General features: G+C 38.4%; 1 protein-coding gene across 1 annotated transcript in view; it reads left to right on the top strand.

Annotated features, from left to right (window-relative positions):
* Zdhhc15 (zinc finger DHHC-type palmitoyltransferase 15) overlaps positions 1-14,905 on the top strand; it is a 126,221-nt gene that overhangs the window by 87,321 nt on the left and 23,995 nt on the right. The window contains exons 5-8 of the mRNA XM_052171074.1: positions 5,997-6,066; positions 7,700-7,732; positions 8,459-8,579; positions 13,572-13,704. Of these exons, the coding sequence (XP_052027034.1) occupies positions 5,997-6,066; positions 7,700-7,732; positions 8,459-8,579; positions 13,572-13,704 (357 nt within the window). The remainder of the gene's footprint in view (positions 1-5,996; positions 6,067-7,699; positions 7,733-8,458; positions 8,580-13,571; positions 13,705-14,905) is intronic.

Genomic DNA, 14,905 nt, shown 5'->3' with positions numbered 1-14,905 from the left:
ATTTATGTATTGAGCAGGAAATTTGAAGCCCATATCTCAGTCTTTTCTTTCATTACTTTTCCAGTGTTGTTAGAACCAACAAGCCAACCTCATTAGTTTTCTTAAAATGGTCAAAAATATATACACAGTCACCTATCTCCTTGCTTCTTATACTGATTGATAACATTTATTGAAGAAACTTTAGAAATCTGCACTGCCAGAGCATGTCATGGATTAACAGTACCCTCTTTAATACTGAAATGTAGTGATTAATTTAACTTAAATCACATTTAAAACTTAATTTGAATAATAAAGCAACCCACTTTCAGAAAGTCAAATAAGACAATTTCAGAAAATAATTTGGGGGCTGGAGAGATGGCTCAGTGGTTAAGAGCATCGACTGCTCTTCCAGAGGTCCTGAGTTCAGATCCCAGCAACAGATGGTGGCTCACAACTATCTGTAATGGGATCTGATGCCCTCTTCCGGTGTGTCTAATGACAGCGATAGTGTACTCATACGCAAAAAAGACTTCTTAAATTTTTATCTCTATAATCATTCTCAGTACCAAAAATCTATATTGCTTGTGTTCTTTGGAAGAAATAGAACCAGTAAATTAGACAGGATCAAAAGATGACTAGATGGTAGATAGATAAGTAGATAGATAGATACATAGATAGATAGGTAGGTGGGTAGGTAGATAGATAGATAGACAGACAGACAGACAGACAGACAGACAGACAGACAGATAGATAGATAAATAGATAAACTTATTATGAGAATTTAGTTTCAGCAACTAAAAAGGCTGAAAAGTCCCATTATCCACATATGAAAGCTGCAGTCTCTGAAGGTGGTGGGAGAGCTCCATTTGGAGCTATACCTAAGGCCTACGCATGAGGCAAACCACAGTGTAGATGCAGAGCCAAATCCAAGCACTTCAGAACCAGAGACCTGACAGTGCAATTTTCAGTTCAAGACAGAAGAGCTGAAGAAAAAGGAATCCAAACTGCTTAAGTTCCCATGGCAGAGCAGCAAGACTCTAATATCCCAGCTCATGCAGTCAGGCAGAGAATAGATTCTCCCTTTCTTTGCCTTTTTGTTCTATTCAAGCCCTCTTCATAGCAAACCCACATGGCTGAAGATTATCTGGTTTTCTAAGTATACCTATTTAAAGGCTACTTTGCTCTGGAAATACCCTCATGGCACACAGATATAAAAGCCATCCAGATAGGCAGGAATGTTATTGTTCATGTCTCTGTTGGTGTGATAAAACATTAAACAAATGCTACTTGGAGAGGAATGGGACTAATTTATCTTTTTTTTATTCAATGTATTCTTTATTTACATTTCAAATGATTTCCCCTTTTCTGGGTCCCCACTCCCCACAAGTCCCATAAGCCCTCGTCCCTCCCCCTGTTCCTCCATCTATTCCTTCCCACATCCGTGTTCTGGTATTCCCCTATAATGTTGCACTGAGTCTTTCCAGAACCAGGAGCCACTCCTCCGTTCTTTTTGGACATCATTTAATATGTGGGTTATATCTTGCGTATTCAAAGTTTCTAGGCTAATATCCACTTATCGGTGAGTGCATACCATAACTGATCTTTTGAGACTGGGTTACCTCACTTAGTATGATGTTCTCCAGCTCCATCCATTTGTCTAATAATTTCATGAATTCATTGTTTCTAATGGCTGAATAGTACTCCATTGTGTAAATATACCACATTTTTTTGTATCCATTCCTCTGTTGAGGGACACCTGGGTTCTTTCCAGCTTCTGGCTACTACAAATAGGGCTGCTATGAACATAGTGGAGCATGTGTCCTTATTGCATGCCAGGGAATCCTCTGGATATATGCCCAGTAGTGGTATAGCGGGGCCCTCAGGAAGTGTCATGCCCAGATTTCTGAGGAGCCTCCAGACTGATTTCCAAAGTGGTTGCACCATCTTGCAATCCCACCAGCAGTGGAGGAGTGTTCCTCTTTCTCCACATCCTCGACAGCACCTGCTGTCTCCTGAGTTTTTGACCTTAGCCATTCTGACTGGTGTGAGGTGAAATCTCAGGGTTGTTTTGATTTGCATTTCCCTAATGACTAATGATGTTGAACATTTCTTAAGGTGTTTCTCAGCCCTCCAAAGTTCTTCATGTGAAAATTCTTTGTTTAGCTCCATACCCCACTTTTTAATGGGGTTATTTGGTTCTCTGGGTTCTACCTTCTTGAGTTCTTTGTATATATTAGATATTAGCCCTCTGTCAGATTTAGGGTTGGTGAAGATCCTTTCCCAATCTGTTGGTTGACGTTTTGTCCTTTTGACAGTGTCCTTTGCATTACAGAAACTATGTAGTTTTATGAGGTCCCATTTGTCAATTCTTGATCTTAGAGCATAAGCTATTGGTGTTCTATTCAGGAACTTTTCCCCTGTGCCCATGTCCTCAAGGGTCTTTCCCAGTTTATTTTCTATTAGTTTCAGTGTGTCAGGTTTTATGTGGAAGTCCTTGATCCATTTGGAGTTGAGCTTAGTACAAGGAGATAAGAATGGATCAATTCGCATTCTTCTGCATGCTGACCTCCAATTGTACCAGCACCATTTGTTGAAAAGACAATCTTTTTTCCACTGGATGCTTTCAGTTCCTTTGTTAAAGATTAAGTGACCATAGGTGTGTGGGTTCATTTCTGGGTCTTCAATCCTATTCCATTGATCCGCTTGCCTGACATTGTACCAATACCATGCAATTTTTATCACTATTGCTCTGTAGTAAAGTTTGAGGTCTGGGATACTGAATCCCCCTGAAGTTCTTTTACTGTTGAGAATAGTTTTAGCTATCCTGGGTTTTTTGTTATTCCAGATGAATTTGAGAATTGCTCTTTCTAGCTCTATGAAGAACTGGGTTGGGATTTTTATGGGGATAGCATTGAATCTGTAGATTGCCTTTGGCAAGATGGCCATTTTAACTATATTAATCCTGCCAATCCACAAGCATGGAAGATTTTTCCATTTTCTGAGATCTTCTTCAATTTCCTTCTTCAGAGATCTGAAGTTCTTGTCAGAGAACACGTGTTCCTCTAACAGCATCCTTACCAGTGCTTTTAAATCCAACTCTTGTTTTTCTGGTGTGTTGGGGTATGCAGGACTTGCTATTGTTGGAGTATTGGGTTCAGCTGCTGCCACAATGCCTTGGTTTCTGTTAGTAATGTTCCTACGCTTGCCTTTAGCCATCTAGTTCTCACTGGTGTTAGATGGTCTTATTGTTACTGGCTGGTGCTTCAGCCTACTGTGGACCTTTAAGGCTATTTCTGAGACACTGGATCACTGGGTTTCCTCTGGCACAGATTACTTTTCCTTTTGTGCCTTTGTAACCCTGCTCAGTCTTGCCTCAAGAAATGTTATACTTGAGTTGTCAAGGTGAACCAGGTGTTCTCAGACTGCTCTGTTATGGAGCAAAGATGATGTGTGCGGGAGTCACTCCCTCTGTTGATTCTCAGTAGGACACAGGCCCCACAACCAACCAGCTTGCAGATAAACCGCCTGAGTTCTTAGGTCCTGGGTGCAGGCAGACCCCTGGAGATTTGCACCCCCAGAGATCTTAAGCTCAGGATAATACTGTACCTAGTGGTGTTTTTCCTCCCAGGCAGGCCACGAAGATGGCCACGGGGAGTTGCTCCCTCTACTGCTCTCTGTGCAGGATACAGGCCCCACGATCTACCAGCTGGGAGATGAACCACCTGTGTGCTCAGGTCCTGGGTGCAGGCAGACCTCTGGCTGTTTGCATCCCCAGAGATCGGGGTGATACAGTACCTTGTGACACTTTTCTTCCCTGGCAGGCAGTGAATATGGCCGTGGGGATTCTCTTCTTCTGCTGCTCTCCAGGCAGGACACAGGCCCCACGCCCGGCAGACTGGCAGACAAACTGCCTATGAGCTCAGTTCTTGAGTGCAGGCAAACCCCTGGCGGTTTGCATCCCCCAGAGATCTAAAGCTCGGGGTGATACAGTACCTAGTGAAGCTCTTCTGCTCCAGCAGGCAGCAAATATGGCCGTGGGGATTCTCTTCCTCTGCTGTTCTCCAGGCAGGACACAAGCCCCATGCCCCGGGACTAATTTATCTTACACTTTTTAGGTAACAGTTCATCATCACTTAGGGAATTAAGGAAGGAACACAAACATGAGTACACAGTTGTCTTCATTGTCTTCTCTGTTGCTAGGACTGAACAAAAGCAACTCTGAGGGGAAGGGGTTGATTTCATCTTACACTCCAAATAACATTTCACCAACAAGGGAAATGAAGGCAGGAACTTAAGCAGAGACCTTGGAGAAACATTGTTCTCCATGGCTACCTTTCTCTTTTAACCCAGAACCACCTGCCCAAGGATCGACAGACATCTGGGCCCTCATACATCCCTCATTAATCAAGAAAATACTTCACAGACATGCTCACAAACAACTTAGAATTCCTCAATTCAGGTTCTCTTCCCAGTTGATTCCAGTTTGCATCAAGCTGACAGAAACTAACCAGCACACCGATTAAGTTGACACATAAAATTAGCCATGAAGCCATTTAAAGAGCACAGAGATAATCACTAAAGACAAAGAACTTTGAAGGCCAGGAGACAAGCAGACTGTTCCCATTCTACAAGGCAGAAAGGTAGCCAATGTCACCGGAGCGTGGAGAATGGAGAGTGGTACAAAGTATGCTTGAAAAGTTAGGAAGAGGCCACAAACTATGGTACAGAATTTGGATTTTATTCTTAGCATGGTGGAAATTAACTGAATGTCTAGGGGATAATAATAGCATTTGATTTACTTTTTAACAAATCATCTAGGAACTCAGAATATTAAGTACTGTATGGAAGCAACAATGAAAGGCTAATGATCAATTACAGAACTATTACAGGCATGTACTGAGAAATGATATGCTTTCTCTCCCACTCTGTGCATCCCCCATACATACACACAAACACACAAACACTCATTAGTAGACATGAACTCAGGACTCTGCTGAATTTGCAGCCTATTGTGTTAAATCATTTATATGTGCCTAATGCATACTTTAAATAAAACTGTTATGTTTCTCAAATTATCTGTACCTTTACGTTTTAGAATATAATAATAGCATTATACCATTATACATAGCAACACTCCATCAGTAAATGAGAAGAAGAGAATAATAAATGCCTTTAATTGGGAAAGAAAAGGAGGAGGGAGAGGATTCGTGTGTGTGTGTGTGTGTGTGTGTGTGTGTGTGTGTGTGTGTGCCTGTCTGTCTGTATGTATGTGTGTGTGTGTGTCTGTCTGTCTGTCTGTATGTATGTATGTGTGTGTCTGTCTGTGTGTGTGTGTGTCTGTCTGTCTGTCTGTATGTGTGTGTGTGTGTCTGTATGTGTGTGTGTGTGTGTGTGTCTGTATGTATGTATGTGTGTGTGTGTGTGTGTGTATCCCAAAATTAAGACATCAGAAAAACAACTATACAGGTTAGAGTCCTGCCATCCATTTACCTTGATTATGACACTTGATATGGTAGTTTTCTATTTCTTTATCTGTTAGGTGGGGAATTAACAAGGTGTTCTAGACAGAATGTCTCTTCCCTTCTTCAAATTATCCTGAAAACCACATTCTTTATCATATTGTAGCAATTGTACGTATCTTAAGCAATATAACCTCTGGAGATAGAAGATAAATTCTTATTTTCAGAGAGAAAAGTTGGAATAAACAGACTAAATGAATTCCCTAATCACTGAAACACTTGATAGTACTTAGTTTATAATACAAAATGTTGTGGTCAGTTATCCAAATATGAAACATTTCTTCTTTCTTTCATCCTTTAAAGGTAATTTTAAGACTGATTGTGACACACAAAAAAATCACCTTCCACAATCTTCTATGTTATTACCTTATACTTAGCAGCTTGAAATACATTCAACCATTTGTAGTCACTGTGTAACAAAATATATCCACAAACTAGTAAAGTGTAGGATCTTATATTGACCCTGAACTCATACTAACCCCTTTCCATTTCCTATAGCTGTACGGTTCTGTGACCGGTGCCATCTAATCAAGCCAGACCGCTGCCATCATTGTTCTGTCTGTGCCATGTAAGTGACAACTATACTTTCCCTGGGCTGATGCTGGCCACTGATGGTTGCCTTGACAACAAAATGACTGATCATGACATGTAACCATGCCTAGATAAGAGCATTTCTTTTGAGGCATAATGAACACATGCCAAACACTCTCACAGGGGTGATAATCATTCTAGACTAAAGATAGAAAACTAATCCTGCATTTTCAAAAGGAAGCTTTCATTTTACATTATTTCAAATTTATAGATTCTTGTGAAGAGAATTCTTCTATGTCCCACACCCAGTTTTACCTATTATTAATATGTTCCATTAGTATGACACATTTGTAAAATTAATAAGCCAATATTGAGACATTGCTTTTCATTATTTTCTATTGTAATACAGGTTAATTATCAAAAATGAAATGTTCTATTAGTGAACCTCTATGTAATTTACAGCTTATTCCATTCAAATCTATGCTACATAAATATCCTTGTCCAGATGTTATTTTGTATGTGAGTGACTATTTTTGTTGGATGCTCTATATATCACTTTTAAATGGGATATATGTTTTAGATATCCTAACTTTCCCCATAATATTAATTTTTTTCTTCCAAGATTTCATCCAGCATACCACATTCCTTTAAAAAGTAATGTCTCTGTAGATCTTCTCATCTATGTCATTTTCGCAGACTTTACCTTGGTTTTCATAACACTGACATTTTGGGGATTAATTAAGAGTCAGATGCATTATACATTTTTCCTTAGTTGAAATTTGTTTGCTCTTTTCTCATGATCACTATAATGGGGTAATGTGATTTGTGGAGGAAGACCACAGAGATAAAGTACTATTCTCATTTCATGGTATCAAAGGTATATAGAAATATGACTTTTGACTTCCGTGTTACTACTGAACATTTATCTCAACTGATGTTTGCCAGATGTTTCCAATGTTTGCCAGATGTTTCCAGTGTAAAGTTAATCTGTCCCCCTCTCATTTCTGACTGTGTTCTTTGGATAGAAGTCACCATAGACAGTTGCCAGTAAAGTATTAGGATTCCTCTCCTTGAAGGTGATTATCTGCATAAATTATTTAGAATGCATCTACATAAGGAGATGTGTCTTTTCTGCCCCACCTATTTGTTTATTTAGTCATTTGAATCAATACAGAGGCATAGATATTTATTTTCTATTTTATGTTAACAAAATTATATTTTATTTTGTCTCTCTAGGCTTACAAAATCCCATTTTTGTGTACAATCTTCAAGCCTTTGTTCCTGAGTACCTATGCCACTATTTCTCTTACTCTTGATTCAAATTCAGGCATATATTCCCCTTGCATTATTATTAAACTAAGTAAGCAAAGCTAAAGGTGGCATCTTGAGCCTTTTCCCTGGATCACTAGTCTGGAGTGCCCTGTTCCTTTCAAGGTTGCACTTCTAGAGTTGTAATTTGCTGCAAGCTATGTAATCCAAGAATATTCCTGTGATTTGGTCATACTGTGAGTAATTGAGGAAGCAGTAATTTTAAGAGTTACCATGGTAGAAGTTTGTAGATAGTTTTGTTGGAACTGTGTAAAAATCTTGCTGAAATCTTGAGTTGAATTTCACACATTTCTTCATTTTCATTGTGGTGTTTATCACACTGTATTTTGTCCCCTTTACAGGTGTGTTTTAAAAATGGACCACCACTGCCCATGGTATGTCCTTTTGATTCATTTCTATCCTCTAAGAGTCAAAGTTGTTCAACACACCCACTTTCCTAATCTCAATTGCAGCATGCCTGCTTTTGCTGCTATAATTCACTGTACTTTGTACTTATGTGATGTGGGGAGCAGGGGAGGAGTAACATTTTAAAGCAAGGATTTAAATACTAGAAAATATGTGGTAGTGAATCCCTGAGGTCACAAAGCTAATGGTCTTCTGTCCATTAACTTTAGCAATTGAGCACAGTAATGAAATACAGCACAAGTATTTCTCAAGTTCAACATTGTGCAATTCATTTCTGGTTTTAGTGACTTTTTGAAATGTTACAGATAGTTAAGTTCAGCAAGTCTTCTATAAGAGTTGTGTTTCTGACCAAAAAAAAATCTGGAATCACCTAATTGTAAAGAGCATATGTCAAAGTGTAGCCACTCAGACTTTACCATGTTTTTAGCAATAAGATTCCAAGTTTGCTTGGGTCTTTCAGGAGCTATTACATAGTTCAGGTGACTCTGTGCCAGTAAATAAAAAGAGAAATAAGTGAGATATGAACTTGTTTCTCCTGTCTGTTTATATTAAGGGATTTCTATCTCTGTTGGGTTTCCACACACAACATAATGAAGCAGCAGGATCATGTTCTTCCTTCCGTTACTCCACTGAAATATTGCTGTGTTATCAATCAATAGGTCTTGATTTCACATTAGTTTTCATCTCCTTTTTAGGGTTAATAACTGCATTGGATTTTCCAACTACAAATTCTTCCTTCAGTTCTTAGCCTATTCCGTTCTCTACTGCCTGTACATTGCTACAACCGTCTTCAGCTACTTCATCAAATACTGGAGAGTAAGTTTTGAAAAGCCCTGATGGGTTCCCTCCAAGGTAAATGCATATATAGTCTCCCTAAATATAATACTTTCCACCCATATCCTTTGCATTTTTAAATAATGAAGTCACCAGAAGGCAAAGCAGTAAAAACAAGTTTTCCATGTTGAATAATCTGGGGTTTAAGAAACTGTTAAGATTCCAGTTAAACAATTCTGTATCAACCGTCTGGGAGAGTAACCTCTCTGCTGACCCAGTCATTCAAACGTATGTCTGTGGTTGAGTTTTAAAGACATTTTTTTTTTTACCAGTTGTACATTTGAAAAAAATGTTAAAACTAATTCCAAATCACTAGTTTCTTTTTTGTTTGTTTTGTTTTCTGAGACAGGGTTTCTCTATGAAACCTTGGCTGTTCTTGAACTCTCTCTCTCTCTGTAGACCATGCTGGCCTTGAAGTCACAAAGACCCACCTCCATCTGCCTCCCCAGTACTGGGACGGAAGGTGTGTACCACCACTGCCCAACCAAATCACTAGTTTCTTAAACAAACAAACAAAAAAGAGTTAACAGAAACCTGTTAGAAAATACTTAGTAGTAATTCCATGATCTGAGGGTGATTGTAAAGTTACTGTTGGGTAGAAAGATATACTGAAGAACACATAAGCTCACATGCACAAAATGAAACAGAAATTCTCATTTGAACTTGGTGAGTTTTCCTTTTGGTGGGGGCAGGCTTTCTCTGTTTTGTACACCTAGCTGGCCTCAAACTCAGAGATCCTCCTGACTCTGTCTCCCAAGCTTGGGGACTGACCAAAGGCATCCACCACCACATCCAGCTTCTCTTTTGAACTTTGTATGACAACAGAGGGTTGAGAACTGAGAGAAGGGGAGCTGACCCTGGCTCTACTGCTTGCTTCACTGTCTCATTGCCAAGATCCAATGAATGTGATGTTAGTTCTTATAATTATCATGAAATCTAAAAAAAAAAAACAAAGATGAAAAACAAACTTACTTTCATGTTTCTCCTACTTGGGTATATCAGTCATATCCCATCTATTTTAAAATATCAAGGTAAATTTTCTATTTGCATATGTGTATAATACATGGTAAAATATAAGAAAATAGGTTGTCACGTTCATTCAGTTAGACTTTCAAAGAAATCCCTTTCCTACACTAAAGCACAGTTAATAAGGTTTCTGCAATGAAATTTATCCAAACAGATGTGAATAGGAAAACACAACTGTGAGGACAACTTCTGATTATTACTTTAGAAATTTTACAAGAGCCTATATAACAGGGATATCACATCTTAGCTGGGGCGTAACCCAGGGGAAATAATATAAATCACATGGTCAGAATATAAATTATAATGAACTGAAGAAAAGAAAAAGACAAGGCACAGAGAGGCTAAATAGCTAAGGATATTTAAATTATGAATCAGTGCTTTTATTCCTAGTAGTGTAGAAGATTACACTTTTTATTCAACTTGCTTAATCAGTTCAGATATTTAACAGCTATGCGAATCAGGAGCTATAGAGTAGATATCAAAATCCCTAATTCAAATTACAAACAGAAATGATAAGATTTTTCACATGTATTTTCTTCAAATAGGAAACGTTTCACGAAGCTACACATCTTGCTATCTCTTCTTTGGCTAATTTCCACAGCACAAGATCTATTCCCCATCGCTCAGGTTTCCATGACCTATTTGGCATTCCATCCACATGCTGAGTTACTACTATAAATATGAAGAAAATCGACTGTATCCATTCAGCAGGGAAGTGTGAACCTTGATTTTTCTTATATACCTTTCTTGGTCCTTAACACAGTGGGCTACTATTGAATCATGGCTTTATCCCAAAGTAAGCAACACTGTATTTCACACATTTTGCCTCTAGCTCCCCTAGCCAGCCAATAATCAAACACCAAAATGCAAGCCCGGTACTATATATGCTTTCCTTCACTCTTAAAAGATGGTAACTGAGCATGAATTCATCATGAGAAATGTGCCAGAAGTACCAGTAAAGCCATGGTGAGCATGGGCTTTCCCTATCCCGTCACTGTGTTTTCTCCACAATGGTTTAGTTTATGCCTGTCATCTGAGGTGCCATGAGGCCCATCATAGTTTGTCCTTACATTGACAATATGGTGAAATGGTTCTTTGCAGTTTCTCTGGCCTTAGGACCACATTAGTATAGCCTAAGTATGGATGGCTTTCTGAGTTTAAGTTGAGCTTCTTTTTACAATAAAAAAAAAAAAACAACAACAACAAAAAAAAAAACACAGCCATATATTTTTAAAGCCTCATCAAAGAGAAGAGCTGTGCTCCCAAGAATAGCAACTTCTATTGTATGGTACTTTGTATTGATGATTTCGTCTGATCCTCACCACAACCTTGTGAAGTAGACAAAATAAAAACTATTTGTCACACTCAAAGATGACAAAGCTGAGGCTCACAGCATTTAAGTAACATGTGTAAGATCACCTGGCTTGTAAATTTTGAAGGGAGAACTTAAACATAAATATGTCCATAAGCTCTGTGATTACAGGTACTATGCCTATGATGATTCTCCTACACAAAGACCTCATCTCTTTTTAGAAAAAATGATTCAGAAGACTATCATATCATTTCTTTCCTTTCAGTATTAAATTAAACAAATTCTACTCTCAATGGAGAAATTAATATTTGCTTTCTGCAAAATTAATAATACACACCTACCACACTGGTCTATGAACATCTTCACAAAGGCTATGAACTATTATTTTAGAAATTTAGTAATTACTATTTTACAAATATTTCTCTGAACTGTCTCTGGTGATCATAGCTTTTGGTGATTTCACTTGGTTATCTCCTCAAAATGCATTTTTGAACAGAGGACCTGTTTGCACAAGAACAGTTGATACTGTGAACCCTATCAAAGTACAGTTCAGCAGATAGTCTATACCTGACAGACAACTTCTGAAAGAGTGATGGAGCACAACTACACAAGAGCAGACTTTCAAAACAGCCTAACTTGCTTAACTATTTCCTGTTGCCCATTTTAATCTTAAAAAAGAAAAATCAATGTGAGCTTTTTTTTTTCAAAAAAGTAAAAATTATGGGATCAAAATCTCAGTGAAGGCAAAAAGCACTACAAAATAGTACTTGGAATTTTACCTCAGAACAATGACAAAAACCAAACAAAACAAAAGGAAAAATAACCATTAATCAAACCAACCTTGAACCAAGCCAACCCAATCTGGATGTTTAGGTCAAGATTTTATGGAGGGAGCATCACAAGAGGGACGGTTTCAGATAAAGGTCCTAAACTTGAAGTCCTTAAGGCAGCTGTTTCCTGGACTGCTCTGTCCCCTGCAGGTCTCCCCTAGACCCCCTGAGTTGAGAGTATCTGATGTGCTTGCTTCTCCTTATCTTCATACTGCAAACATATCCGGCCTGGAAGAGGTCCAGCATTTCCTTCTGTAAAAATGAATAAAAATAGCGTCTGAGGAAAGAAAGAAATCTACAGTGTTTGAACTTAGCAAGTGTTGCCGAGCACTCACCTTCTGTGACTGGAGTAGAATAGGACCATGTGGAAGTTAAGTTCCACTTCACTTAAGAATCACTTTAACTTTATCACTGGGGGGCATCTGGAAATCTCTCAAGCCAATTCATCATGCCAAAACAATGGCCATTAAAGGAAAGGAGGAAACAAGCCAGTGTCATTCCTCCAGCTGTTCATTCTGAAATTCAAAATGCTTTTCCTGGCTCTTTTCTGAAGACAAAATGTTCCATGCTATGCATGCTGTAGAACTTTAGAGCATTCATTCTACTCTAGAATTGTATGAGGGAAATTACATTATCCCAGTTAACTATAACAATCTTTAGCCTCCTACTTTTACAATTACCTTTAAAATCCTGCTTGATTTTTACTGTCTAAACAGCTGCTCCACAGGATGCAGTATACCAGTACATTTTACTTAAGCTGTAAGAAACACACACACACACACACACACACACACTTTTCAACAGCTTTAAAATCAGGTCATGAGTTCATGTAGAACATTTTAAATTCCTGTGTTTTAGCTTCTTATATCCAGCACTCTAGCATTTTCAACACACACACGGCCAAAAACCATGATGTATAAAGAATGCTAGTATCAGAGCTAGAGAGCTGGCTCAGTAGTTAAGAGCACTGACTGCCCTTGCAGAGGACCCAGCAGTGCCTAGCTCCCACGTGGCTTCTCATGGCTGCCTACAACTCCAGTTCCATAGGGCCTAATACCCTTTTTTGGCTTCTGTGGGTATCAGGCAAGCATAAGGTACATAGGCACACAGGAAGACAACACACACACACACACACACACACACACACGTACTTCTCATTGAAAAAATTTAAATCAGTGCTTTGTCACATGAGGCTTTATTTAAAAAAATAAAATAAGTCTTTATAGTCACCTTCAGACAATAGGATGAGCAGTAGTGACCTTTCTCTCTGCTAGCCAGTGATTCACAATTCTCAAGCCAAACAGATTATGAGCTTCATACCAATTATGACCTCAGCATACCTTTTTCACATTATTCTTTTCTAATTGGTGCATTATATATTTCACTTAAACATAATCCAATTTAAGCTTCATAAGCTAAGGACATATCTATAGTAGGGTATGATGATCAACAATTTTGTAAAATAAATAAATAGTAATCAAGGCCTGCGAAGAGCTTGGCAGGCTAAAGCACTTGCCACCAAGTCTAGTGACCTGAGTTTAGTCCCTTGCACTCAGGTAGTAGAGGATGAGAACTGACTCCTGCAACTTGTCTTCTGACTTCCATCTATTCATGCTTTGGCATGCATGTATACGCATACACATGCATATATACAAATGAGTAAATACATGGAATAAAATTTACACAATCTGTGCTTACAATTGGAGCTGGAGATTTACATGTGAAAACTACTAATCTATATAGAAAAACTAGCCATGCATTTGCACTCTGATGTTTTGTTTTCTTTGTTTATTGCTTCTTTCCTAGGGAGAATTGCCCAGTGTTCGCTCTAAGTTCCATGTCCTCTTTCTCCTCTTTGTGGCCTGCATGTTTTTTGTCAGCCTTGTGATACTCTTTGGTTACCATTGTTGGCTTGTCAGCAGAAACAAAACTACCTTAGGTAAGATTAGGAAAATTCATATTAATGTATATCGCTGTGCCCTATGGATTATTCCCTAAGGAGAAAATATCTAATCATAAAGTATTTTAGCTTTGGTGACAGCCCCTAGCCTCTAAATTGAGACAGATGGCGAACAAAGCTTACAGACTCCTCAGAGTATTCATGAGTGGAAGTAGAGAACTCAAAATGGTCATAGTTCTTCATGGTGCACATTGGGTAATACATCCTCAAATTCAGAAGTCTGACTTCTAAACAGTATTCTCACAAAGAAAGGAATATCAGAAAGAAGAGATGGCACTAAATAAAGATAGGTAATCTAACTGATGGCGCACATACCAAAACTGAGTCCTTAGAATAATCCAAATGAGTGACAAGAAAGAATGCAAAAATTTGAGCCATCAAGATTTCTCAGCAGGTAAGGTGCTTGCCAGGAGCCTGACAACCTGAGTGCAATTTCCAGAAGCCACACAGTAGAGAAAATTGATTTCCACAGGTTCTCCTCTGTCCTCCACACTCACACAATGGCATGCATACACAGGTGGATAAACACACACACACACACAGAGTAAATAGCTAATAATTGTACAAATGTGCACTTATTTATATAAAGAACTTAACCGATATATTATAGTTAAAGGAGTACATAAAAGAACTATGCAAATGCAATATACATGTTAAATCTGCAGAAAATCAGTTCACTAAAATGAGGTTTTTTTGCTGTCAGTTAGTACTCTGGGCTTGTTTTTATATGTACAATGAAAGGATGCTTGTGCAATAATTACTTCATGTATAGTGAACATTTACATGGTCAACAAGTCTACACAAAGAAGAAGAAGAAAGTGTTCGAGCGTTAAATGTTTAACTAGGATGGATTAGATTGGAGAGGAATTTAGTGTAAAAGCCACTGCACTTTGAGAATTCATTTGCTAGGAAAGTCTTCGTACCCATTTTTCTAAATCAAATATATGTGTAGCACTTAGTACTTAGGGTAGTAAATTAGCACATTTGGTTGAGAGATAACTACAAAAGTAGAAAAGTACTAAAAGCTTCATGATAACAGGGTCTGAAAACAAAGGACAAATGGGAAATGGTAAGATGCAGCCAGAGCCCAACAGTGAAAGTGTTTGCTTAATGGGATAAATGTGTGTCTAAAAATAATGTGCACTAATGTGGCCCAATTCCTCATAGTCTTTGAGGTGAT

This window comes from Apodemus sylvaticus, chromosome X, assembly GCF_947179515.1.
Source record: "Apodemus sylvaticus chromosome X, mApoSyl1.1, whole genome shotgun sequence".
NCBI lineage: Eukaryota > Metazoa > Chordata > Mammalia > Rodentia > Muridae > Apodemus > Apodemus sylvaticus.
Note: the sequence above shows the minus strand (reverse complement) of the source record. Positions and strands in the feature narration are given on the sequence as shown.